The sequence below is a fragment of the Spermophilus citellus genome (genome assembly GCF_964194105.1).
Source record: "Spermophilus citellus genome assembly, chromosome: 18".
In the NCBI taxonomy this organism is placed as follows: domain Eukaryota; kingdom Metazoa; phylum Chordata; class Mammalia; order Rodentia; family Sciuridae; genus Spermophilus; species Spermophilus citellus.
This window is the reverse complement of record NC_138200.1, coordinates 54,081,954-54,108,268: the sequence shown is the minus strand read 5'-3', so window position 1 is coordinate 54,108,268 and position 26,315 is coordinate 54,081,954. Positions and strand designations below refer to the sequence as shown.

Here is a 26,315-nt window from a genome sequence, read left to right as displayed (position 1 = left end):
CCCTCCCCTTACATGCTGGGTATAAAATTCTGAAACTCCCTGAACTTGGGGTTCAGGGGATTAATTGATTACAGCAAAAGCTAGGCCCTCTGAACCTGACTACAGCCAAATAAAACGGTTTCCTGCTATTTTCAGTGCCTTGCCTCATTTGTCCCTACAACACTGTCACTAATCCTGTCTTTACCATTTTAATATTTTGTTATTCACGATTTGTTTTTTGGTATTTATTTTGATTTTCAGAAACAGTGTATTCAAGTATGTATTTATCTTGAAGACAAAGCTTTCCAGGACCACCTCAAAATTGACACCACTGGCGAGGGCCCTGTGTACTCTCCACTACCTTCCCTCCATAATTCTTCAGAATTATCACTTTCAAGTTTAATTTCTTTTTTCTAGACCCTCTATCATGTAGGATGTAGATTCAGGGCAGTATCCTGTATGTCTCCTCTCTATCCTGTAGGATGACTTTACTGTAAATTTTACTTACAAAGATTTTTAACTTTTGCTCTTCGATTTCAAACCCTCAGTAAAGCTATGTGTGAAGCCATTAAACTTTCATCTGCCTCCGTGATCCTTTCCCATAGCTGCTATCTCCCTCACCCGCCTAGCCCAACCTAGCTCTAGGGAGGCAAAACTGGTTCATTCCCCTTTACCTAGCCGTGAGGGGCAGGGAAGTGCATTCTATGCCCCTCTATGCCCCTTTCCCCTGGTCAAAGAAGCTCACTCATTTCCATGGGAGCAAGTGTCCCTGCTGCTCTCAGCCCTCTCAAGTCCGGAGTCATGGTGACTCAGCAGAATCTGAGACAAAAGGATCACAGTCAACCTCATCCAATTTTTTGTTTACCCCTTTGGGTGTCAAGGGTTTTTTTCTGTGACTGGGAGTGGCCAGACCGGAACATCTAACAGAGGCAGGACCTCCACGGGAAATTTTCCTTTTTGCATCCTCAGGGGTCCTAGGATGTGGTGCGGATGAACCTGCCTCCCACACCCACCCAGATCCTTCAGACTCCCTTGGCCCCAAGGGGAACCTTCTTGACTTCCACATCCAGGGGCCGCTACTGGACTCCAGATTCCCGTAACTTGCTGTATCTCAGACCTGGCGTCCTGGCCCAGGGCCTCGGGGTGCAGTTGTCTGGCCCCGCCCTCACTGGTCATCCTGGGCTGGGCCAGGCGGGATATAAACCAGCGAGTGCTTCGGTGCCCAGCGCTTGGAATATCTCCCAAGCCGGAGCTCACACAGCCTTTGGACTTCTTTGCCCTGCCCCAGAGGTCGCCCTAGCAACCAGCATCCCAGCCAATCAGCACTCGGGACTGCTAGCACTGTGGGAGCTATGGAGGGTGAGTGCAGCCCACTAGAACATTTGTCTCTGATCACAGTTCCTCTGAAGGAGGATGCAGGGGTTTGGCTTTGAGTTTTGTTCCTTGACTCAAACCAAAAAAGGGGAAGAGATTAGAGTCCCGGGACGCACTTTGACCAGTTTGGTAAAAGGGGAGCTTCTGTTACTACCCCAGACTCTTGGATCATCCTTCAGCCCACTTTCACTTCTGACACTAGGTAGCAAAAATTCCAGTCTGCATAAGTCAGAAACTGACCATCAGAGGCCACATCTGGCCCAATGCCCACCCTTGTTTGACCTGGTGGAATAAGTTGTTGACATTTACAATACAAATAGGTGCCAGGCATGATGGTGTGCCCCTGTAATCCCAGGTACTCTGGAGCCTAAAGCATCAGGATTACAAGTTTGAAGCCAGCCTGGGTAATTTAGCAAGACCCTGTCCCAAGCCTGTGGTGGTGGTGGTGGTGGTGGGGGAGCGGGAAGCAATTTTATTTTTAAAAGTTTGGATGCCTAGTTTCTGGAGGGAAATCTAGCAACTGGGGGACTGGAGCTAGGAAAGCAGCTGCCTGGCTGCCTTTGGTTTGATAGAAACCAGACCCAACTCCTGGCTGCAAGGCCCCAGAGACACTTTCCAATATGACTCTTGGACTGGGCAAAACTGATTTGGTATTGGGTCCTTCTTAGTGATAGTTTCCCTATCTTGCAATCACTGGGGGTCCTTGGAGGTCACCACAATTCTGTCTGGTAGGCCGACTGGCCTCTAATGCATCCTTGACCAGCTGTGACACCTCCAGTGACTGCTAGAGGACCTCCTTCAGAGAATGGACAGCACTAGGATTTATTTAGAAAGCATTTCCTCAAGTGGAGCAGTACTCCACCTTTTTATAATTTCTTTCTCTGAATCTAATGCTGCCTCTAAAGACACATGAATTCACTGAATCTCACCTTGCTAAAAGTAAGTGGGGAGGAGATTGTCAGTGCAGTTGACAATCTACAGTTGTGAGAATTTCTACAGAAAGGGCTGAGCTGCTGGTTGGAAGCCACACCTTGCATTGCTGGGAGAGTCAGCAGGGCAGGGCTTTTAAAGGCTGATAAGACTTCCAGCATAAGGGTTAGTCAATGTTTCTCTCTATAGTAGCCCTCCTCCGATTTGTGGGAACATTCAAGACTCCCAGAGATGCTTGAAATCACAGACAGCACGGAACCCTGTGTATACTGTTTTTTTATTTTTCCTATACCTCTATACCTATAATAAAGTTTATTTTATAAAGTCGGTACCATAAAAGAACACAGCAATAACTAATTTTTTTTTGTACCAGGGATTGAACTCATTGGCACTCAACCACTGAGCCACATCCCCAGTCCTATTTTGAATTTTATTTAGAGATAGGGTCTCACTAAGTTCCTTAGTGCCTTGCTTTTGCTGAAGATGGCTTTGAATTTGCACTCGATCTCTGCCTCAGCCTCTGGAGCAGCTGGGATCATAGGCCTTTGCCACCATGCCTGGCTTAGAGCAATAACTATTAATAAAATAGAACAATATGCTCTAATAAAAGTTACTTAAAACCTATGCTATTTATTTCTGGAATTTTCCATTTAACACTTTTGGACCTCAGTTGACCAAGAAAGTAAAACCATGGATTAGGGGCTCTACTGTACTTCATTCTTCAGCTGCCCTAAGACCCAGACACCCCCTCCTCCAAATAAAGGAAGAACTATTTTCTGATTTTTCAGTCCTATAGTATGTTCTATATGTGTAACAAACACAAAAAGAGGGGGAAGGGAAATGGGAAGATTTGGATCTTGTATAACTGGTTTTAGCTTTACCCAGCGAACTAAATCTTGAAGTTGACCAAGTATACAGAGCATTTGTTTGAAACGAGTTATCAGATTCACACCCACATTCTCTCCAGGAGTCAAATGAGGGAGAGCAGGTGCAAAATGCCCAAAACTAATTTGAGGACCTGGCCTTATTACATTTCTAGTAGGTTTTTTAAAAATTGCTTATTCTTTCTGCAAAACAAACAAACAAACATGTGGGTAATGAATCTTTCACTGGCAACAATCCTCTCTATTCAAATAATTAACTACAATCTCGTTCCTTCTCTGCCACTTTTCTTGCTATTAAGTTCTGTTGTGTTGTCCAGGCACAGTGGCATACGCCTATAATCCCAGCAGCTCTGGAGGCTGAGGCAGGAGGATCACGAGTTCAAAGCCAGCCTCAGCAAAAGCGAGGTGCTAAGCAACTCAATGAGACACTGTCTCTAAATAAAATACAAAATAGGGCAGGGGATGTGGCTCAGTGTTTGAGTGCCCCTGAGTTAAATCCCTGGTACCCAAAAACAAAAACAAACAAGTTCTGTTGTGTTGATCATTAAGGAAACCATGCAGTTTGAGAATATAATTGGATTTAGAAGATTAGTAAAAGCTCTAGATTTCAGATTGGCTTGAGGGTCAAGACAGTGTACCAGCAGGAATGTTAGAGAAATAGATGATAACAGAGTTCAGCTCCCACGGGGATAGTCCAGATAACTTTTGCCACCAGAATTTAAGCTCTATGAAGAGAAGGATTTCCATCTATTTGGAATACTGTTGTATCCCAGCTGTCTTTAACATGCCTGGTGCTTAGCAGGTGCACAATAATTAAGTAAGGAGAGGCAGAGAGATTGGTTTTTGAGAACATTATCATTTCGGGGGCAGAAAGAAAAGTTGACTGGTATTGGCTTAGGGTGGAAATAAAAGACAGGTAGAGGAGAAGGAACAAGAGTTTTCATGGCCCATGGAGAAGTCAGGATGAACCACTATATATTTCATAGAGACCAAGATTTTGTGGTGTAAGGACAGAGCTTAATAATAAGGATGTGCTAGGTGCTGGGAATGTGGGGACTCAGTGGGAAAGCACATAGTAAATCTCCTGTTTTACTCTTTTTTTTAGAATTTGTTCTAATTAGTTATATCCTTATTTACTCTTTACTTCTGATGATTGTGTTAATTGCAAATTAATGGTCCCTTAATTACCTATTCAGAACCATTGACCCCTTTTCTATGGAATTTCTTTGGGGAATCTATGTATTCCAAGGACTGTACTTTTGTAGGATTTATTTATTCCAATTTGTTTCTTGACTTACTTTGTCAGTTGCTTGGTTTTGAAATGGTGTTTTGCTATGTTGCCCAGGCTGGCCTTGAACGCCTGGGTTCAAGAGATGCTCCTGGGGTTGGGGATGTGGCTCAAGTGGTAGCCCGCTCGCCTGGTATGCGTGCGGCCCGGGTTCGATCCTCAGCACCACATACCAACAAAGATGCTGTGTTCGCCGATAACTAAAAAATAAATATTAAAAAAAAAAAAAGAGAGATGCTCCTGCAGCTTCCTGAGTGCTGGGACTACAGGCATGTGTCACTGTACCTGGAACTTGCCTTACTCTTTAAAATTTTTTAAGGTTGCAGGCATGCCTGTAGCTCTTAGGTGGCGAGCTCCTAGGAAGAGTAAGCGATGGATATCTTGACTTGATTATTTTTTGTGAAGCAACTTTGTTTTCCTACTCAGGAAATGCTTAATGTCAATAAGAAGTCAACAGAATAAAAGCTGACAAAGCAATGTTTAGTAAGCATTGATAAGATGAATGCAAGGGTAAATAAAAAAGAAAATGCACATGTTAGCTTAATGTGATCCCATTTCTCCCAGTAATGTTAAATCCATGAACGGAAAAGACAGGGGGTCGGAATTTGTTGAGACATTCTCAGAGGTTCCTTTTCCCAGGCTGTCCAAAGCAGATAAATCACTTCTATAGCATTAAAAAAATTGCTAAATGCATATTCCACTGAATCCTAAACAGTCTGAAATCTCAGGACCAAGCTTGGAAATCTTCATGTTTGGCACCTGGGCTCCGAAGTCTTTACTGAACTTAACCTGGGAGGTGCCTCCCATGCCAGGTGTGGTTAACAATAATAGCAGAAACAAAACTGAAAAGCTTAAACATTCCTTTCTAGTTATTTAGTTATTTGTAGTTTTTCAAGCAGTACAATGAATTGCAGATGCTTTCTCGCGTAGTTCCATCTAAAGTTACCACTTATATGAATCAGTAGGGCATGAAGTAGTGGCCCAGGTTATTCAGAGCAATTGTGGTAATAAAATTCCTTTCTTTGGTATTCTCCTGATGCCCCACACATTGGTACTACTTGTGTTTAGATTTCTATTTTTACTTATTTATTATTTTTGTTACCAGGGATTGAGCTCAGGGGCACTCAACCTCTGAGCCACATCCCCAGCCCTTTCTTATATTTTATTAGATACAGGGTCTCACTGAATTGCTTAGTGCCTTGTCATTGCTGAGGCTGGCTTTGAACATGCAATCCTCCTGCCTCAGCCCTCCGAGCTGCTGGGATTACAGGCATGCACCACCACGCCCAGCTATATTTTTATTTATTTTTAAAAAATAGTTTTTAATTGTAGATGGACACAGTACCTTTATTTAATTAATTAATTAATTTAATTTTATGTGGTGCTGAGGATCAAACCCAGTGCCTCACACATGAATTGCAAACGCTCTACCACAGAGCCACACCCCCAGCCCAATATATTTTTATTTTTTAAGTTAATCCAAGTTTACCCCATTTACTTTATAAACTTAATTTTTTTCTTTTATCTTCTGGGGATGGAACACAGGGCCTCATGCATGATAGGCAAGCACTCTACCTCAAAGCTTCGTACCCAGCCCTAAACTTGAGTAACTTGATTATTTTCTCATCCATAACATGGGGATACTAATTCTGTCTACCTCATATGGTTGTGTCCTTGGTCCATTTTCTGCAGCCAGAACAGAATACCCGAGACTGGCTAATTTATTTAAAAAAAATCAGAAATTTATTTCTCACAGTTTTGAAGGCTGGGAAGTCCAAGGTCAAGGTGCAGTCAGGTTTAGTTGTCTGGTAAGAGCCACATCCTTCCAGAAGAGAGCAACGTTGTGTCCTCACATGGTGGAAAGCAGTAGAAGAGCGAGCTGACCAAGCAGCTGCCGGAAATCTCCTTTATCAAGGCTAGTCCCATGGACAGGAAGGAGCCCTCTTGGCCCAATCACCTCTTAGAGGCCCCACCTCTTAAAATTCCAACATTGGCAACACCTGAATTTTGGAGGAGACCATTCTAACCATGGCAGGTTGTGATAACTGACAACTTCCCCTCTTACCAACATACTACAAATCCACATACATGAGTGGTTTTCCTCCCTTTTTCTTTTAAATAAAAGATTCACATTAACTTGATTTTTTATGTTAATACTGTATTCTGGATATCTTTCTGCGTTCCTTTTTTTCTTCCTTTTTAGTGGTACATGGGGATTGAACCCAGGGTCTTGCGCATACTAGGCAAGCACTCTACCACTGAGTTGCACCCCCAATGCCTTTTTTTTTTTTTTTTTTTTGGTACTGGGGATGGAACACAGTGGGGCTCAACCACTGAAGCACATCTCCAGCCTTCTAAATTTTTTATTTAGCAACAGAGTCTTGCTGAGTTGCTTAGGGCCTTGCTAAGTTGCTAAGGCTGGCTTTGAACTTGCAGTCCTCCTGCCTCAGCCTTCCCAGCTGCTGGGATTACAGGTGTGTGCCACCGTGCCCTGAATTTCTCATTACCAGCAAAATATTCTGTAATATGGATATAGCCACAGTTTATTCAAATGTCCCCCTTATAGACATCCAGGTTATATCCAGTTTTTGCCAGTGAAAACAATGGTGTAGTATACATACATCCTTGGTGAGCTAGATTCAGCCTGATTACTTTTCCAAAAGTTGAGGTAACTCATATTCTCACCAGGAATGTGCTAGTTTTCCTACAATCTTAATAGCCTTCAATCTTATTTGTCTTAATTTCTCCTTTTTTTTTTTTTTTTTTGCCAGTCTCTTGGGTAAATATATCTCATTTTGATTGGCTTTTCTTGGCAGGCCAGACAGAGCAGCTTTTCATTTGTTTATTGCCATTTGCATTTCCTCCTCTGTGAATGGCTGTTCATACCCTTGACCCACTTTTCTCTAGCATCATCTCTCTTTTTTTTTGTTTAGTCTTTGGGAGTTTAACTCCTTGAGATAAGAATTGCTGTTTTCTCCTGTTGACTTTGTTTCTGGTGTCTTCTGCTAACCCAATTTTTTATTTTTATGAGGCTTTCCCTGTCAAACTTTTCCTTCATGGCTTCTGAATTTCTTGTCTTTCTTTAAAAATATTCTGTGCTCTGAGGTGTTTTTTTTTTTTAAAGAGAGAGAGAGAGAGAATTTTTAATATTTATTTTTTAGTTCTCGGCGGACACAACATCTTTGTTGGTATGTGGTGCTGAGGATCGAACCCGGGCCGCATGTATGGCAGGCGAGCGCGCTACCACTTGAGCCACATCCCCGGCCCCTGTGCTCTGAGGTTATACAAATTCTCCCTTTCCTTCTCCACTATTTTAACAGTTTTATTTAAAAACATTTAGAGCTCCAAGCTGGGCACAATGGCATACACCTGTGATCCCAGCAACACAGGAAGCTGAGTGAGGCAGGAGGATTGCAAGTCCAAAGCCAGCCTCAACAATTTAGTGAATCCCCAAGCAACTTAGAGAGACCCTGTCTCCAAAATTTTTTTAAAAAAGCTGGGGAGGGGGTCGTGGTGCAAGGCGGGGAGGCCACTGGGTATGTGGCTCAGATTTATTATTAAATCAGCTGCTGATTTCTCACTGAATCAAAATGCCTCCTTTAGTCATTGTTTTTTGTTGTTATTGTTTGTTGTTTGTTTATTTATTTATTAGTTAAGAGTCCTGTATTCAATCCCTGGTACCAAAACCAAACAAAATAAATAAACAAACAAACAAATTGAAAAAAAAAACATTTAGCGCTTCAATCCACCTGAAATTATTGCCGAATGCAGTAAGTTTATGGGGTAACTGAAAACAAAACTATTTTATTGGGGAAGGGGATGTGGTTCAGTGGTAGAGAGCTTATTTAGCAAAAAAAGGCCCTAGTTTTGTTCCCCACAAAAAAAAAAAGTAGACAAATACTAAGTGAATTTTCACTTATTCAGCACCTAGATCAAGAAATAGAAGCAGGGCGAGGTGGGACCCTGTCTCTAAATAAAATACAGAATAGGTCTGGGGATGTGGCTCAGTGATGGAGTGCCCCTGAGTTCAACCCCAATACCAAAAAAAAAAAAAAAAAGAATGTCACCAGCACCCTGGAATTCCCACTGTGCCCTTCTATCACTGCCTGCTGACAAGGGTAACCACTCTACGGACTGATTTGTCACTGAATCAAAATGCCTCCTTTAGTAATTTTTTGTTTATTTATTTTTTAGTTGTAGTTGGACACAATACCTTTATTTTATGTATTTTTATGTGGTGCTGAGGATCGAACCCAGGGCCTCGCACTTGCTAGGCAAGCGCTCTTCTGCTGCGCCACAACCCCAGCCCTGTTGTTGTTATTGTTGATTCTTTATTTTTTTCTTCTGGGAATTGAACTCGGGTCCCAGACATGGGATACACACACACTATCCTGAGCTACACCCCTTGCCCCATTTGCTGCTACTTTTATTTCTGGCTGCAGGGGATGGTACTGTGATTTGAATGTTCTCACTAAGACTCATATTGAAATTTAATCCTCATCATAAGGTATTAAGTGGTGGGACCAGATGGAACTTTGGCCAGGTGGTTGGGTCATGAGGCGTCTGTCCTCACCAGTAGATTAAGCCATTCATGGACTAATGAATCAGTGGATTAATAGATTACTATGTGTCCACTATAAAAGCCAGTTTGGCTCTGTCTTGTCATGCATTGCCCTGCACCATTTTAGGACTCTGTAGAGAGTTCCTGCTAGCAAGAAGGCCTGCAATAGATGCAGCCCCTTGGCCTCCCAGCCTCTAGAACTGTGAGCTGAATAAACCTCTTTCATAAATTACTCTCCATCTCAGACTGAGATGGATAGTAATAACCTAATGACCTCTTCCTTTATGGTCCACTGCTCCCCTACAGTTCAGGCTTTGCTGGTTGGTACAGGTAGAGCATATCTAATTAAAATCTGAAAACAGAAATGCTCCAAAATCTGAAACTTTGTTTTTGAGGGCCAACATGACGTTCAAAAAGCCTTGGGTTTTGGAGCCTTCTGGATTCTAATTTTGGGGAAGGGTGTCCAACTAATAAAGTCTAAGCAAATATTCCAAAACCTGAAAAACTCTGAAATCCGAAACAAGCATTTCAGATAAGGGATACTTACCCAGTTATGCCTTGTGTGTGTGTCTTAAGTAGTCAGAAGAGCCCTGATTGTACTGGCCCACTCCGAGAGGACATCCTTCAACTACGCCATGAAAGAGGCTGCTGCAGAGGTTCTAAAAAGGAATGGATGGGAAGTGGCTGAGTCCGACCTCTATGCCATGAACTTCAATCCCATCATTTCCAGAAAGGACATCACAGGTAGGAGCTACCCCTCCCCCTTTAATTAGTTCTTTATGAAACCATTTGCCTGTGGACTCCCTGGACCAGCCTTGGCCCCTCTGGCCTCAGCCCCTCTTGTTCCTCTTGGCAGGTAAACTTAAGGACCCCGAGAAATTCCAGTATACTGTCGAATCTTGTCTAGCGTATAAAGAAGGCTGCCTGAGCCCAGATATTGTGGCTGAACAAAAGAAGCTGGAAGCTGCTGACCTTGTGATATTTCAGGTACAGTAGGGACAGGACATCAGAAGCATAGTTGGGCACAGCAGTGCACATCTGTAATCCCAGCTACTCAGGAGACTGAGGTAGGAGAATCCAAGTTTGAGTCCAGTGTGGGGAACTCAGTGAGACCCCATCGAAACAAAATAAAAAGGGCTGGAGTTAGAACACTTGCCTACCATGGGTAGTGACACTTTTGTTTTTTCCTAGACCTGTCACATAATTAGCTGTGGAAAATCGAACAGTCACTTACCCCACTTTGCTGCATTCTCTGTGAATAAAGGTGATTGCTTTATAGGTGCTATATAACACAGATCCACAGATACTGTGAACCTGGCTGTATTGCTCTTTGCACTTGGGAATGTGATAACAACAGATAAGCCTTCCATTTGTTTTCTCCAATATACCTAATCTTCCCTTCATTTAGTGGTTCCTGATAGACTCTCCCAAAATTTGCAATTCTCCCATCTCTTCATGAGAATCCCAAACAGGTTGCCCAGTGACTTCACTGCTGGTGCATTTTCCCAGCTCTGGCCCTGCTGGATGCGATCCTGCAGCACACTTTGGCTTTTCTTCTCCCCAAAGCCATCTCATTGTTTAGCAGACAACACTGGATGGTGTGTCCATCCTGTCAGTATCTTCCCTGTAAGCCAGACTCAGTTCAATGACTTTGCTATTACCAATTCCTACCTGCCCTTTGATACTGAGTATGGAGAGTACCTGGCTCTGGAAACCTCACAAAGAAGGTGGTGCTGGCTTAGTTTTCACAGTGATTCAGTCACTGTGAAACAACCAAACCTTAGAGTGCAAACTACCAAATAGCACTGAGGGTAATGTAAATACTGCAGATTTGTGTATTTATTATAACAGTTTTATGAAAGATGTCAGGTGAAGTCTTATTCTGGCAAAATCAGTATACTATGGCAGTCTTTTTTTGTGGGGGGGACTGAGGATTGAACTCAGGGGCACTCAACCACTAAGCCACACCCCAGCCCTATTTTGTATTTTATTTAGAGACAGCAAGCCTCACTTTTTGCTGAGGCTGGCTTTGAACTCACAATCCTCCTGTCTCAGCCTCCCAAGCTGCTGGGATTACAGGTGTGTGCCACTGCGCCCGGCTAGCAGTCTTTTTCTTTTTAAGGTACTGGGGATTAAACCCAGGGGCACTTTGCCACTGGGCTACACCCTCAGCCCTTTTTCTTTTTTATTTTGAGAGAGGGTATTACTAAGTTGCTGAGACTGGCCTTGAACTTGTAATTCTCCAGCCTCAGCCTGAGTTACTAGGATTTCAGATGTGCACCACCACATTGCCTGGCTTATCTGACCTCTTGCCCTGACAAAAGCAGAATAAGGAATATATAAGTATTTCTCCTTTTTTAATTTATTTATTTTTTATTTATTTATTTATTTTTATTTTTATTTTTTTAAAAGATTTTTTGTTTGTTTGTTTTAATATTTATTTTTTAGTTCTCGGCGGACACAACATCTTTGTTGGTATGTGGTGCTGAGGATCGAACCCGGGCCGCACGCATACCAGGCGAGCGCGCTACCGCTTGAGCCACATCCCCAGCCTTCTCCTTTAAAAAAAAAAAAAACATTTATTTTTTAGTTGTAGTTCGACACAATACCCTTACTTTATTTATGTGGTACTGAGAATCGAACCCAGGGCCTCGCACATGAGCCACAACCCCAGCCCTAAGTATTTCTTCTGATTCATGATTTAAATATATGATAACTTAGTTGGGCATGGTAGTGCATGCCTGTAATTAAATAAAAAGGGCCAGGAATGTGGCTCAGTGGTTCAATCCCTGATTTTTTTTTTTTTTAAAAAAAGGACAAGACTTTCTCATGGGAATTTCCTGATAAATCTTACACTGACCATTTGTTTGCATTTTAGTGGTTTTGTTTATTCTAAATGATAGGATTTTAGGTAGATGTGCACAAGGAACAGTTATATTTTTGGTACTACACCTATTAGTGTAAATTCTTGGGGAAATACAGATTTAGGCATCACACATTGAAACAAATCTTGTCTGAAATCCTTGCTATTTAGAGTTTGCTGCCAAGTGTGATTTCACAAAAATGAATCTTATTTGTATATGGCTTTATTCAGATCCAGCCAATATTTACATTTTTAAGCAGAAACCATAATGCCAAGTTGGCTGAGCAAGGACAATAATTTTCTTGTTATTCTATAAGTTTCCTGCTACCATATGTATTTATTTTTAAGTATTTATTTGTTTTGTGACAGGGGTCTCACTGTGTTGTCCAGGCTGGCCTCTAACTCCCTAGCTCAAGCAGTCCTCCCACATTAGCCTCCTGACCTACAAGCACACACCACTGAACCCTGCCAATTTTCTCTTTTCTTAAATGTGCTAACTCCTCCAGAGGAAATGACAAAAGCCAGCGCTCTGAGACTTCTTCTGTGTGGGACCTGGTTTGATCTCTTTAATGTCTTCTGTTCCCCAGTTTCCACTGCAGTGGTTTGGAGTCCCTGCCATACTGAAAGGCTGGTTTGAGCGAGTGTTGGTAGGAGAGTTTGCCTACACATATGCTGCCATGTATGACAAGGGGCCTTTCCGGGTAGGTGAATGGTTCTGAGTTTTCTAATAGCTGGATTCTATCCTGAGGCAAAACTCTTGAGTACAACCAGACACTAAGGTCAGGCTCTAGGTCCTTTGGGAGAGATGCATGACTAGGCTTTTATGATGAAATGATATGATGTTTGGAATTTGTTTTAAAATATTCCAGAAAAAAAGAGAGTTTAGGGGATTAAATAAAACCAAAATTGGGGAGGGTGTCTAGGGAAGTGACTCAGTGGTAGAGCTACTTGCCTAGCATGTGTGAGGCTGTGGGTGCAATCCCCAGTACTGCAAAAATGAGTAAATAATGTTTGTCTTCTTTTGAAGACCCAAATACTGCACAAGAAATATTTTGATACTTTTATGTGAAAGATTTTATCCTAATCCATGCCCAGCACTGTAGGGAGACAGATTAAAGACAACAAATATCTCCACTGAGGCAGCCAACACAGATTTTGGTGACTATTGACAGCTTTAATCTATGGTCACATGCAGGTGGGGGAAACCCTTGGCTTGCCCTGGTTATCTGTCTGTAGACCATCTAGGCTGGATCTTCTACAGAGTCATGCTGGGAGGGTCAGAGGAGCCAAAGTATGAAAGAGTACACACCATGAACAGGGTGGGCCCGTGTGGCCCCTTCCCTAGGGCTGTCTCATTCATTTACTGTGACAGAGGAGGGGTGATGAGCTTGTTTTCTTTTTTTTTTTTTTCACAGAATAAGAAGGCCATCCTTTCCATCACCACTGGTGGTAGTGGCTCCATGTACTCCCTTCATGGTGTCCACGGGGACATGAACATCATTCTCTGGCCAATTCAGGTACTTTGTTCTCAATGAACCTTCAGGGGAATTCATTAATGGAGCTTTCCATGGGTTACAAAGCCTCCAGATAGTAGCTGAAGATAGATATGAGGTGTGGAGATAAAAGTGTAGTAATAGCCGTATGTCATGGTGTATGCCTGTCATCCAGCTATTCAGGAGGCCCAAGCAGGAGGATCTCAAGTTCAAGGCCAGCTAGACAATACAGTGAGACCCATCTTAAAAAAAAAAAAAAAAGAAAAGAAAAAAAGCATGGCAGTGATTGAGAACTGCTGGCAATTCCCTTTAGGAACTTACCTGACTTTCCAGGCACCTGTGTTTATAGCTTGTACACACATGATCAAACATCATTCTCTCCTAACCAAGAACTAGTGCACATGAGCCGAGCCCAGAACCCTGGTTCTCTCTGGATGACTCACATCTCTCTCTAATCTTCCTGGCCTTCTCCAGGTTTCTTCTACAGTCTCACAAACTAAGAGAGCCTAGGACAATTTAAGAAATGATTCAGTCTAGCCTGTTTTATTTTTTTTTATTGGTTGTTCAAAACATTACATAGTTCTTGATATATCATATTTCACACTTTGATTCAAGTGGGTTATGAACTCCCATTTTTACCCCCTATACAGATTGCAGTCACATCAGTTACACTTCCACTGATTTACATATTGACATACTCATGTCTATTGTATTCTGCTGCCTTTCCTATCCTCTACTATCCCCCCTCCCCTCCCCTCCCCTCCCCTCTTCTCTCTCTACCCCCTCTACTGTAATTCATTTCTCCCCCTTGTATTATTTTTCCCTTTCCCCTCACTTCCTCTTGTATGTAATTTTGTATAACCCTGAGGGTCTCCTTCCATTTCCAAGCAATTTCCCTTCTCTCTCCCTGTCCCTCCCACCTCTCATCCCTGTTTAATGTTAGTCATCTTCTCATGCTCTTCTTCCCTACTCTGTTCTTAGTTACTCTCCTTATATCAAAGAAGACATATGGCATTTGTTTTTTAGGGATTGGCTAGCTTCACTTAGCATAATCTGCTCTAATGCCATCCATTTCCCTCCAAATTCTATAATTTTGTCATTTTTTAATGCAGAGTAATACTCCATTGTGTATAAATGCCACATTTTTTTTAATCCATTCGTCTATTGAAGGGCATCTAGGTTGCTTCCACAGTCTTGCTATTGTGAATTGTACTGCTATGAACATCAATGTAGCAGTGTCCCTATAGCATGCTGTTTTTAGGTCTTTAGGGAATAGACCCAGAAGGGGAATAGCTGGATCAAATGGTGGTTCCATTCCCAGCTTTCCAAGAAATCTCCATACTGCTTTCCAAATTGGTTGCACCAATTTGCAGTCCCACCAACAATGTGCAAGTGTACCCTTTTCCCCACATCCTCGCCAACACTTGTTGTTGTTTGACTTCATAATGGCTGCCAATCTTACTGGAGTGAGATGATATCTTAGGGTGGTTTTGATTTGCATTTCTCTGACTGCTAGCGATGGTGAGCATTTTTTCATGTACTTGTTGATTGATTGTATGTCCTCCTCTGAGAAGTGTCTGTTTAGGAAGTGTGAATCAGGTGGTATAGCGATACCAGACTTCAAACTATACTACAGAGCAATAGTAACAAAACAGCATGGTATTGGTACCAAAACAGGCGGGTGGACCAATGGTACAGAATAGAGGACACAGAAACCAACCCACAAAACTACAACTTTCTTATATTTGATAAAGGGGCTAAAAGCATGCAATGGAGGAAGGATAGCATCTTCAACAAATGGTGCTGGGAAAACTGGAAATCCATATGCAACAAAATGAAACTGAATCCCTTTCTCTCGCCATGCACAAAAGTTAACTCAAAATGGATCAAGGAGCTTGATATCAAACCAGAGACAAGGCATCTGATAGAAGAAAAAGTTGGCTACGACCTACATACTGTGGGGTCGGGCTCCAAATTCCTCAATAGGACACCCATAGCACAAGAATTAATATCTAGAATCAACAAATGGGACTTGCTCAAACTAAAAAGTTTTTTCTCAGCAAAAGAAACAATAAGAGAGGTAAATAGGGAGCCTACATCATGGGAACAAATCTTTACTCCTCACACTTCAGATAGAGCCCTAATATCCAGAGTATATAAAGAACTCAAAAAATTAGACAATAAGATAACAAATAACCCAATCAACAAATGGGCCAAGGATCTAGCCTGTTTTAGAGATAAATAAAACTGAAGCCTGAGGTGGCTTTTTGATATCACTGAATTCTCAAGGTAATCTATTCCAAGAAAAGGGGTGGAGAGGAGAGCAAGTGAAGTGACCACCTGGAAGATAATTTATTACTACCCATCTTGTTTGTGGAGAGGTGGAGAAATGCACATCGGCAAGAGTCAGCAGCCAAGAAGCTGAAACTCTCCCTAATGTAATAGAATTTCCGGCACTTTTGGCAGAGGATCCAGGTTGGCACGCTTTCAAGGTTTTATTCTTTTAAAGAGCATAGGTAAATAGGCTCAGATAGGTAACACCTAGGTAGGGAGGGAAGAAGGTGAGAATATAATTATAATTCTCCAGGGCACCTCTTATCTCCTACTGAAGTCTTACTGGGAAGCCCAGACCAAAGTTTGGTGTTTTTGTTTTTTGTTTTTATTATACAAACTGCATAGAATTGGTCTGTTACTTATCTCTGTGTTTCATGTTTCCCCAGAGTGGTACTCTGCATTTTTGTGGCTTCCAAGTCTTAGAACCACAACTGACATATAGCATTGGGCACCTTCCACCAGATGCCCGAACTCAGGTCCTGGAAGGATGGAGGAAACGCCTGGAGAACATTTGGGATGAAACACCACTGTATTTTGCTCCAAGCAGCCTCTTTGACCTGGACTTCCAGACAGGATTTTTATTGAAAAAAGAGGTTCAAGATGAGCAGAAAAACAAGAAATTTGGCCTTTCTGTGGGCCATCACCTGGGCAAGTCCATTCCAACTGACAACCAGATCAAAGCCAGAAAATAAGATTCAATAAGACATGATTTCTAGGATTTTTTTTTTCTTTTAGTTTCATGGATTGCTTTAGTTTTTAAGATTTAGATTTTTCTCTTTTTTCCCCACAAAGAATGAAAAGGAGAAGAAATAGACTGCATTTATATATTTTTGGATCATCTTTCTATTATATGCAACTGATTCTTAATGGTTGTTATCATAACATATAACCAAAATATGATTAGGTGCCAGAAGCCACTTGGAATGTAGAGAGAAAAGTATAGATACATGGTAGATACTAGAAAATATTCTTTAAGGTCATATACACAATTTAATTCCCTTTTAAAGGGCTAAATGGCTAGATAACATCCAATTCTCTAAAGATAACTTTCTTTTAATTACTTCTCTGTGGTTTATGGCAGAAGGGAATTGCTTAGAGAAACAAGTGACTGAATCCCTGTAGCCTAAGGGACTGAACTTGCTTACTAGTTAGCATTAGCTTGTTTATGATACATATTGGTTTCATTTACTTCACAGTGACTAATGCACCTCAATGTATTACTCTTCCTTCAGCTTCTGTTTATATGTAGTACACAGATTCGTTGAAATGAGTAGTTAATAAAAGTCTCTTCTTTACATCAATCTTCTAATTCAGTGTTTGCAGAAATCAGCATTTTCACAACCTACACCTACTCTGAGTGAATTTAAAAAAGGAAATAGTACCTTCAATAGTTAACAGTAGCCTTCCACAAAAAAAAGACCAAAATTTTATTTCTGATCTTTTAGACTTCCAAAAGGTTATTTTCTGTGTTATTGCTAAAATTATGACTTTCTTTTGAAGGATATTTTTTGTTTTGTTTTGTCTTGGCACTGGGGATCGAACCCAGGGATGCTTACCACTGAGCTACATCCCAGCCACCCCCTCTTTTTTAATAATTTTCTTTTTAGTTGTAGATTGACACAATACCTTTATTTTATTTATTTTTATGTGGTGCTGAGGATCAGACCCAGTGCCTCACATATGCTAAGTAAATGCTCCACCACTGAACTGTAACCGTAGTCCTCCCCAGCCCTTTTTATTTTTTATTTAGAGACAAGGTCTTACTAAATTGCTGAGGTTGGCCTTGAACTTGCAATTATCCTGCTTCAGCTTCCTCAGTAGCTGGGATTACAAGAAAATGTACCCCCACACCTACTAAAGATGTTTTTATCCATGACTTTTGGGCTAGAGTTGTAGGCCTAGAGTTATTAACTTTGATGAATAATTTTGGTGTAGAATTTATTTATTTTTTGGTGTTGGGGATCGAGCCCAGGGCCATATACATGTTAAGCAGCAAGTGTTCTACAAAACTATGTTCCCAGCCCCCGATTTAGGTATAATAAATTTCCCATTTAAATTATTGAAATGCATCTCTTCCTATTGTTGGCACAACTCAAAGTCAAATATGATGAAAGGCTGCCCTCTTGTGGTGCACTGCAAGAAAAATAAAGAGAAATGATGCAAAAGCAGGTGGCCTGAAAACAGGAAATAAGGGCAGACCTGGTAAGGAAATGATGTCATCGGGAGGGATCAGGAGAAATTCCTTCACCAGATGCAGACTACCACTGGATGTCTGCTCCTCAACAACATCCACAATGCCAGATGGCTAGGTGTTTTAGTGTGAAATTGTTTTCCGTTGCTTTCCTCATCACTGCAATTTTGTGTAAATTTCTGAATGTTCTAAATTAAATCAATAAAATTCATTTTTACAAAAGAGACTTTTTTTTTTTTTTTTTTTTTTTTTTAACAAAACATACTAGTGAACATAATATTAGAGACATCCAGGCCAACATGAAATCTACTGGAAGATGGGAGGTGAGAGGGTTCAACAAGAAATTACAGCAGGGATGCTTCACACTGAAAGGCCATGGAACAACCTATTCTGATCCTCTCAGGAAATTTCAAAGACATTGAAAAGAGCCAGAAGAGTGGGGGTAGATATCAAGTAGAATTACTGGGCATACGCCTGTGATCCCAGGTAACTTGGAAGGCTGAGGCAGGATAATTGAAATTTCAAGGCCAGCTTGGGCAAGCCTATCTCGAAAACCAACAAATCAAGAACGGTGGCATATGCCTGAAATCCCAGTGGCTTGGGAAGGTGAGGCAGGAGGACCACAAGTTCAAAGCAGCCTCAGCAACTTATCGAGGACCTAATTAACTTGGACTGTTTCAAAATTAAAAATTAAAAAAAAAAAAAAGGACCGGGGATGTGTTTCAGTGGTTAAGTGCCCTGATTTCAATCCTGGATACCAAACAAAACTGAAAAAAAGAAATCAAGGAAAAACAGGCTATAAACAAATGCCTTAGGGTAAGTTATCTATTTTGATTTGTCCAACCAACAGGCTCATCACTCTTTTAGGCACTAGGGACTAAGCAGTGAATTAAGTGCTTGTCCTCTGGAATTGCATTCTTGTGAAGAAAGGTATTTAACAAATGTATCAGGTGGTGAAAAGTGTTCAGAAGTAAAAGAGGACATAGGGATGGGATAGAGGGATAAAGGGAGTTTTGTTTTGTATAGGACAATCAAAAAAAAAAACTTTTCCAAAGCCAGGCACAGCTTTATTTATGATCCCAGGAAGATCATAAATTCAAAGGCAGCATCGGCAATTTAGCAAGGCCCTATGTAACTTAGCAAGAACTTGTCTCAAAATTAAAAAAAAAAAAAAAAAAAAGGCTGGGGATGTGGCTCAGTGGCTAAGCACCCATGGGTTCAATCCTCAGCACCAAAAAACATGAATGAATAAATATAAACCTTTCCCCCAAAAGACCACACTTGAGAGTAAAGACTTGATAAAGTGAGAATGAGAAGTGAAACAATAGCTATGTGAAGTGCCATCCAGGCAGTATGGATGACCAGTGTAAACCCTGGAGGCAGGAGCCTGCAGAGTCATGTTTTGTTTGTTTTTTGTTTTGGGGTAATGGGGATTTAACTCAGGGATACAATGACTGATCCATGTCCCCAGCCCTATTTTGTATTTTATTTAGAGACAGGGTCTCACTGAATTGCTTAGCAAGCCTCACTTTTTGCTGAGGCTAGCTTTAAACTTAAGATCCTCCCATCTTCCAAAGGCTGTCCCAAGCCTTTGGAATAATAGGTGTGGACCACCAAGCCTGGCCAGAGTCGTGTTTGAGACAGAGAAAGGGGGAAATTGGCAGGTCAGCCAATAGCTGAGGTCAAGAGCACAGACCTTTACAAGCAATTTAAGAATTAAGGATAGGAAGTCCATGAGGGTTTTGAGCAGAGGGTAACAGATCTGACTTTTGTTTAAAAGGGTAATTCTGATTAGTAAGTGAGGCATTAAATGGAAAAGCAAGGATAGAATCAAGGAGATTTGCTGAGTTGTTGTTGCAATAATCTGGGCAACAAATGCTCTGGACTAGGGTTATAGCAATAGTTGTGTTGAGCAGTAGATATATTTCAAAGGTTGGGGTTACAGAATTTGATAATGGATTGGATCTAGGACAAGTTCCAAAACTCCAAGGTATTTTGGCCTAACTAATTAGAATGAAGAAGGGGGTGGGATCAGATTTTTGGCTTCAGACTCCTTGTATTTGAGATTAAGACAGTTGGCTCAAGCTGACATAGGCAGTGGGATATCAGAAACCCAGAGTTAAGGGAGAAATTAACGGCTAGACATACTGAACTAGAGAGATCTTATGATTGATCTCAAAGGATTTTCAATGTTAGGAGGTCAAGATGAGAGTAAAAAAGAGTAGCCACATATGGCATGCTGAAAAACCAGAAAATGTATCAAAGAGGGAGTGATCAAGTGTGTCATATATTGCTGAAAAGCTGCATAAGATGAAGTTTAAAAGGCCACTGGATTTGGCATTGAAGAAGCCATTCCTTGGTGCTTTTGACAAAGTTATTTCAGTAGAATGGTGTGATGAAAGCCTGACTGGAATGAGTCCAAGAGAAAATAGAAGAGCGGTGGAAATAGTTTGGAAGGGGATATATGATCAAATAAAATTATTTATTTGGTTTTTAAAGAGACAAGACAGCAAATTTACATGGCAATGGGGAAACAGAAAGTTTTGATGCTGAAGATACTTCAAAGAATATCTTTCAAAAGATATTCTTTGCTTGTATAAAGCAAAACTATATAGTATTTAGTGCAAAGAGCGATTAGGACTAGTGATACTAATTCAAGGTAAGACTTATAAGAGTAATTCAACATGGATTAACTTGCTTAACTCTTGAACCAACCCTATGAGGAGGACTTTCCACTGTTTCCACTTTATAAAAAAGGAAATTGAGGAATGGAGGTTACACAGCAGGGTGTGGGAACACAGGCTCAACCTACAGGTAGGTAAACTCAAGAACTGGGAAACAAGGCTCAACATATAGGTGGGTAAACTCAAGAGCTCATGTTTTTACATACTAGAATGCATCAGCAGAAGCAGAGATGATGGTGTCATAAACTACAGCACAGAGTACCAATCAGTACTTCTCTTGTAAGCTTCTGTGGCTGCTGAGAATCTTACAAGATGACAGAGGAGGATTCTTAGCACCTTATGGATTAAAACTGAACAACAGTTAGGTGAAGGAGATGGGGGAAGAGGATGAAGAAGTACTGGGGAACACAATCTATCAAATTATGTTATATTGATGTACAAATATACCACAATGAATCCTTATTTAGACATGTAATATATACACAATCATAATGCATTAATTAAAATAATAATAATGGAAGGGAAGTCAGTAGAATACAGCAAGTGGATCAAGGGGAGGGAAGAGAGAGAAAGGGAAGGTACTGGGGAATGAGACTGATCAAATTGTTATGTGCGTGTATGAACACTGCATAATGAATCTCACTGTCTGATATGATTATAATGCACCAATAAAACAACTGGAAAATTACCTTTCTTATTTTGGACACTGCACTTAAATTGTGTAACAAGAAATTGCATAAGCATTTTTGGCAGCCACGACCCCTTATAATCCCATCTTTGGATCAGTGTTTTGCCCACATACGCTATTTTTTTGTATCAAAGTATAATTTCATATTTGTATTTATCAAATTTCATTATTACTCCTTTTTAATGTTGTTGGAAGTCAATAAATGCCGACATAAAACTTTAAACTTACTTAGGCAACATTTTAGTTTTTTTTTTTTGTGTGTGTGTGTGTGTGTGGTGCTAGGGATTGAACCCAGGGCTTTATGCCTTCGAGGCAAGCACTCTACCAACTAAGCTATATCCCTAGCCCCAAAGGGCAACATTTTTGAAATACACATATGGCCTCCTAAATGGCAACTCAATTAGATGTATACATTTTAATGTAATAAAATTATCTATATTTGAAAAGATATAAGCATAATGTCTAAAGCAGTATCTCTTAAGCTTGTTTTGTTTATTTACAGTGTTGGGGATTGAACCCAGGGCCCTGCACAGGTTAGGCAGGTATTCTATATATACTAAGCTACATCGCCAGCTCCTTTATTTCAAATATTTTTTAGTTGTAGTTGGACACAATACCTCTATCTATCTATCTATCTATCTATCTATCTATCTATGGTGCTGAGGATCGAACCCAGGGCCTCTGCACGTGCTAGTCACGTATTCTACTGTTGAGCCACAACCCCAGCCCTCACCAGTCAGCTCCTTTTATTAAACAAAATTTTATTTTTAGAAAGGTCTTGTTAAGTTACCCAGGCTGACCTTGAATTTGCAATCCTGCCTCAGCCTCCTGAGGCAATTATAAGTATGCACCTAGCTTAAGCTTTTTTACATACTATGTTTATGGTATACATGTATCCTCTATAGTACAACTTAATATTTTTCTTTAAGTTTTTCTTATAATCTGGTAGGTATTCTTTTCAGTGACAGAGATAGATCCCAGGGCCCCACACATGCTAAGTACTCTACCTCAGAGCTACATACTCAGACCATTATTACACTTTTTTTTTTTTTAGGTTAGGTGGACACACACACACACACACACACACACATATATATATATATATATATATATATATATATATATATATATTTTTGTACTGGGAATGAACTCAGGGGCACTCGAATACTGAGCCAATCCCTAGCCCTATTTTGTACTTTACTTAGAGACAGGGTCTCACTGAGTTGCTTAGCGCCTGTCTTTTCTTTTTAATATTTATTTGTTTAGTTTTTTAGGTGGACACAATATCTTTATTTTTATGTGGTGCTGAGGATCAAACCCAGTGCCTCACACATACCAGGTGAGCGCGCTACCACTAGAGCCACAACTCCAGCCCCAGCGCCTGCCTTTTCTGAGACTTGCTTTTAACTTGGAAAAATCCTCCTGACTCAGCCTCAGGAGCCATTGGGATTACAGGCATGTGCCACCACGCCCAGCATTTTATTTTATTTTTATGTGGTGCTGAGGATCAAACCCAGTGCCTCATGCATGTTAGGTGGGCACTCTACTACTGAGCCACAACCCCAGCCAACATAAATGTTTTTTTTTAAATATTATTATTATTTTAGTTGTAGATGGACACAATACCTTTATTTTTATGTGGTGCTGAGGATCAAACCCATTGCCTCACACATGCTAGGTTAGCGCTCTACCACTGAGCTACATCCAACTCCAGCCCCCAAAGCTCATTGACTTGTTTCTATTTTTTGGTACTAGGGATTGAACCCAGGGTTGTTCTATGACTGAACTACATCCCTACTCCTTTGTATTTTGAGATTGAGTCTTCAGGTGGGCACAAAATAACTATTCAAGAAAATTTCTATATTTCATATATCTTTCCACATGTCTCAGTTTCCCAAGTCACTATGATTACAGGTGTGCCACTGGGCCTGGCTGAAATCCTTGAGTACAACTAGTAGCAATATGCATCACACTCTGGTAAACAATAATTTATATATACGGAAATAACTACCAAAAGAATAAAAAGGGATTACCTCTGGGTATGGGACTGAAGAGTAGGGAAACTGGTTTTTATCAACAGTACCTTCACGTGAATGTACTGCTTTATTAAACATAAAACATTTAGCTGGGCATGTGGCTTATGCCTATAATCCCAGCTATTCAGGAGGCTGAGGCAAGAGGATCACAAGTCCAAGACCAGCCTAAACAATTTAGGGACACCCTGTCTACAAATAAAAAAATACAAGGACTGGGGATATAGCTTAATGATAAAGGAACCCTTGGGTTCAATTTCCAGTACCAGACAAACTAAATATAAAACATTTAAACTAAGAAAAACAAACATAAAAATTCTGTAATACTGTCATTTGTACTCTGCGTAGCAAAATGTATGATAGGCACAAAATAACTACTCAAGAAGATTTCTATATATCTCATATACCTTTCCTAATGATTTAATAATTTCAACCACATATTCATGTTCTCTAAATTGACATTCACGCGCACACACATAACTATGAGGAAAAAAAGAATGTTACCCACTGCAAAATGAAAACTTTCATTTTTTTATTTTTGACTGCAGCTGTTTACAGAAATATAGTTGCGAGTATACAAATGTTCCAATAGAAGCAAAATATCTTTTTAATATTTAACAAGTTATCACAGATAGCTAAAAACGCAGATGCAAATGAAATTCCCCCAGAGAACAAACTGAAAATATCTGGTGTCAGTGCTCTGAAATCCCAACTATGAAAGCCATATACACAAAAATGTAACCTTTATATCATTGCAGGACAATGGAAGAAGGCAGTTCAGTGGTTGATCAGTGTGCTCAAGCAAATACAATTAAAAATTTTAATGGCAGAATGGTAGCTAAACCACTTCAGAAAAAATTATTGAAATATTTGTAGTACATTTATTAAGAGACTAAGAAGTGAATGAAACTCAGTAAAAGTTGTGCAAAAAGTAGCAACCACTTGGAGCTTATCATTAAATGTAAGGAAATGAGGTGAGCAGATACATTCATTAGATCAAAAGAAATTAGCTCAAGTTCATTTGAATTGGTTTATAACTAGTAAGGTCACAATGACTTCAGTGCAGGACAGTTCTTTACTGGACACAGAAATATGATTCCAAATCCACCTTCAAATATCTGAGATCTGTGTGTGTGCATGCGTGCGTGTGTGTGTTGTCCTGAGGTTCATTAGCTAAAGTAAGAAGCAGCAACAAGCAGTCCCTAAAACCAGGCAATGACTTATGCGTGGGGTGTGTGTGTGTGTGTGTGTGTGTGTGTGTGTATGTATGTGTGTGAACTGATGTGAGTGAGCAAGTAGGATGATATGGTTAAATAGAATTTTTAAAGGATGTATCACAAATTGGGGTTGAACAGAATTGTGGTAGAATGCTTTGGGTACAGGAATACATTATGCAATAAGGTGAGGAATAATAAAGGAGGAATGTAACTAGAGCATCTCCCAACAGTTTGCCTATGTATTTGCCAGCACCATGTATAGAGTAAGCCACTTCATTTCCACTGCTACTGTTATGGAAAGACAGCAGTGGCAAATTTTAGAAGTGAATATACATTTAGTTTTATACTGAAAAGTGAATTTTTGTTTCAGGAATTAATTAATTGGTGATTTGTAAACAGTGAGTTTAGAGTAATTATGGAGGTACTGAATTACACAAGGAAATAAAAATGAATAAATCTATTTATCTTGTGGTTAGTTTATATTTAACATGATTCATACAACTGGGAAGGGAGAAATGCCCAAATTATACAATGTGTTATCTTATTTAATATTTATCTTAGTAAATATAACTCTTACTGAAGCATAAGCTTCTAGAATAGCTATATCTTTAATGTAATATTCTTATACCAAGCAAGCTACTTTTAAAGAAGTTTTATTTATTACAAGTTACATAAGGTGCTATGTTGATCTGGCCAGCCATCTTACTTACTATCTCAGATACAAATATAATAACAAGGAATGATAATTTTGTTCTGAGAGTTGGTCTAGCCAGAGCAAAATTGTGGTCTGCTGGTAAAAGTAAGAGGCAATGAAAATAAAGTTTGTATTACACTGCCCACAATGTACCCATTTTATGGATAAACAGAAGACTTTAGCACCCATCAATTATTTTAGCTACTTAAATGTCATAACAATTAAAAAGAAATATAGAACACCGCACCTATATATATTTAAATCAGTCATTTAATGTAAACTTTGTGGTAAGTGGTAGGAAAATGCCAAACTAAGTTAACCGAATTATCAATTACTACACTAATTGCATATGTACATAAAATGTGTATTTTATAGGCAACTAAGAATTATCATTGCCAATAAATGATTATAGGTAATCATGTTAGGCTGAATTTACATAAATAATAATGATGTATAACTTTATTAGTTGGAAAATAAACTTTCTTGCTCTCACTAGATATCGTTTTTTCCACTGATTCTCAAACTTCAGTATGCATCAGAATCATTAGGCAAGCTTGTTACAGACTGCTGGGCTTCATTCCAGAATTCCTGATTCAGTATGTCTGGGATAACTAGCTTCCAGCTGATACTGATGCTAGCTGGTGGGCTGAGGACTATATTTTGAGAACCACTGGTTTACATAAACTATACTTATAGAAAACTATACACTAAAATGTTCCTATATACATGACACAAAATATACAGGAAGGGGGTTAGTTTTAGTTTTATTTAACTCTCAAATATATAGATTAAAATGATGTGCTAAAGTGTAGTAATTTCTCCTTATAGTTACATTTCAAAATCTTAAAACCTACTATAAAGTCAATTTAGAAAATATCCACAATACTTATACCAAGTCAGCTATCCAAAATAAAAAGGGACAGAGTATTCTAAATAGTTAAAGATGTATTCATAAAGAAGGAATCATTACTATGTAGCATTCTTGGCTTCTTTGGAATGATTAAAGTGCATTATGTCAATAGGGCATTAAGAATACTGCAAAAGGTTTGCAGTCTTCAGTGCCACTAACAGTCACAAAATTACCTGCATGGGGAAAGCAGCT

At 40.0% G+C, this 26,315-nt stretch overlaps 1 protein-coding gene across 3 annotated transcripts; it reads left to right on the top strand.

The window, feature by feature from the left end:
* The first annotated feature begins 834 nt into the window (after positions 1 to 834).
* Positions 835 to 18,109, top strand: NQO1 (NAD(P)H quinone dehydrogenase 1). Of its 3 annotated transcripts, none has more exons than XM_081274645.1 (6): positions 843 to 1,338; positions 9,596 to 9,760; positions 9,873 to 10,003; positions 12,467 to 12,580; positions 13,295 to 13,396; positions 16,093 to 18,109. In XM_081274645.1, the coding sequence occupies exons 1-6, from the start codon at positions 1,332 to 1,334 to the stop codon at positions 16,396 to 16,398; spliced, it is 825 nt and encodes a 274-aa protein (XP_081130771.1). In that variant the 5' UTR covers positions 843 to 1,331; the 3' UTR covers positions 16,399 to 18,109. The 3 variants fall into 3 exon arrangements, with proteins under 3 accessions (XP_081130772.1, XP_081130771.1, XP_081130770.1); XM_081274644.1 differs by having other exon boundaries at positions 845 to 1,338; positions 9,593 to 9,760; XM_081274646.1 differs by lacking the exon at positions 12,467 to 12,580 and having other exon boundaries at positions 835 to 1,338; positions 9,593 to 9,760.
* The last annotated feature ends 8,206 nt before the right edge of the window (positions 18,110 to 26,315 follow it).

Excerpts from the sequence above, each read along its gene's own strand:
- NQO1 (XM_081274644.1), top strand. Across the intron at positions 9,761-9,872 it reads TTCCAGAAAGGACATCACAG|GTAAACTTAAGGACCCCGAG; the intron begins GTAGGAGCTACC and ends TCCTCTTGGCAG. Across the intron at positions 12,581-13,294 it reads ATGACAAGGGGCCTTTCCGG|AATAAGAAGGCCATCCTTTC; the intron begins GTAGGTGAATGG and ends TTTTTTTCACAG.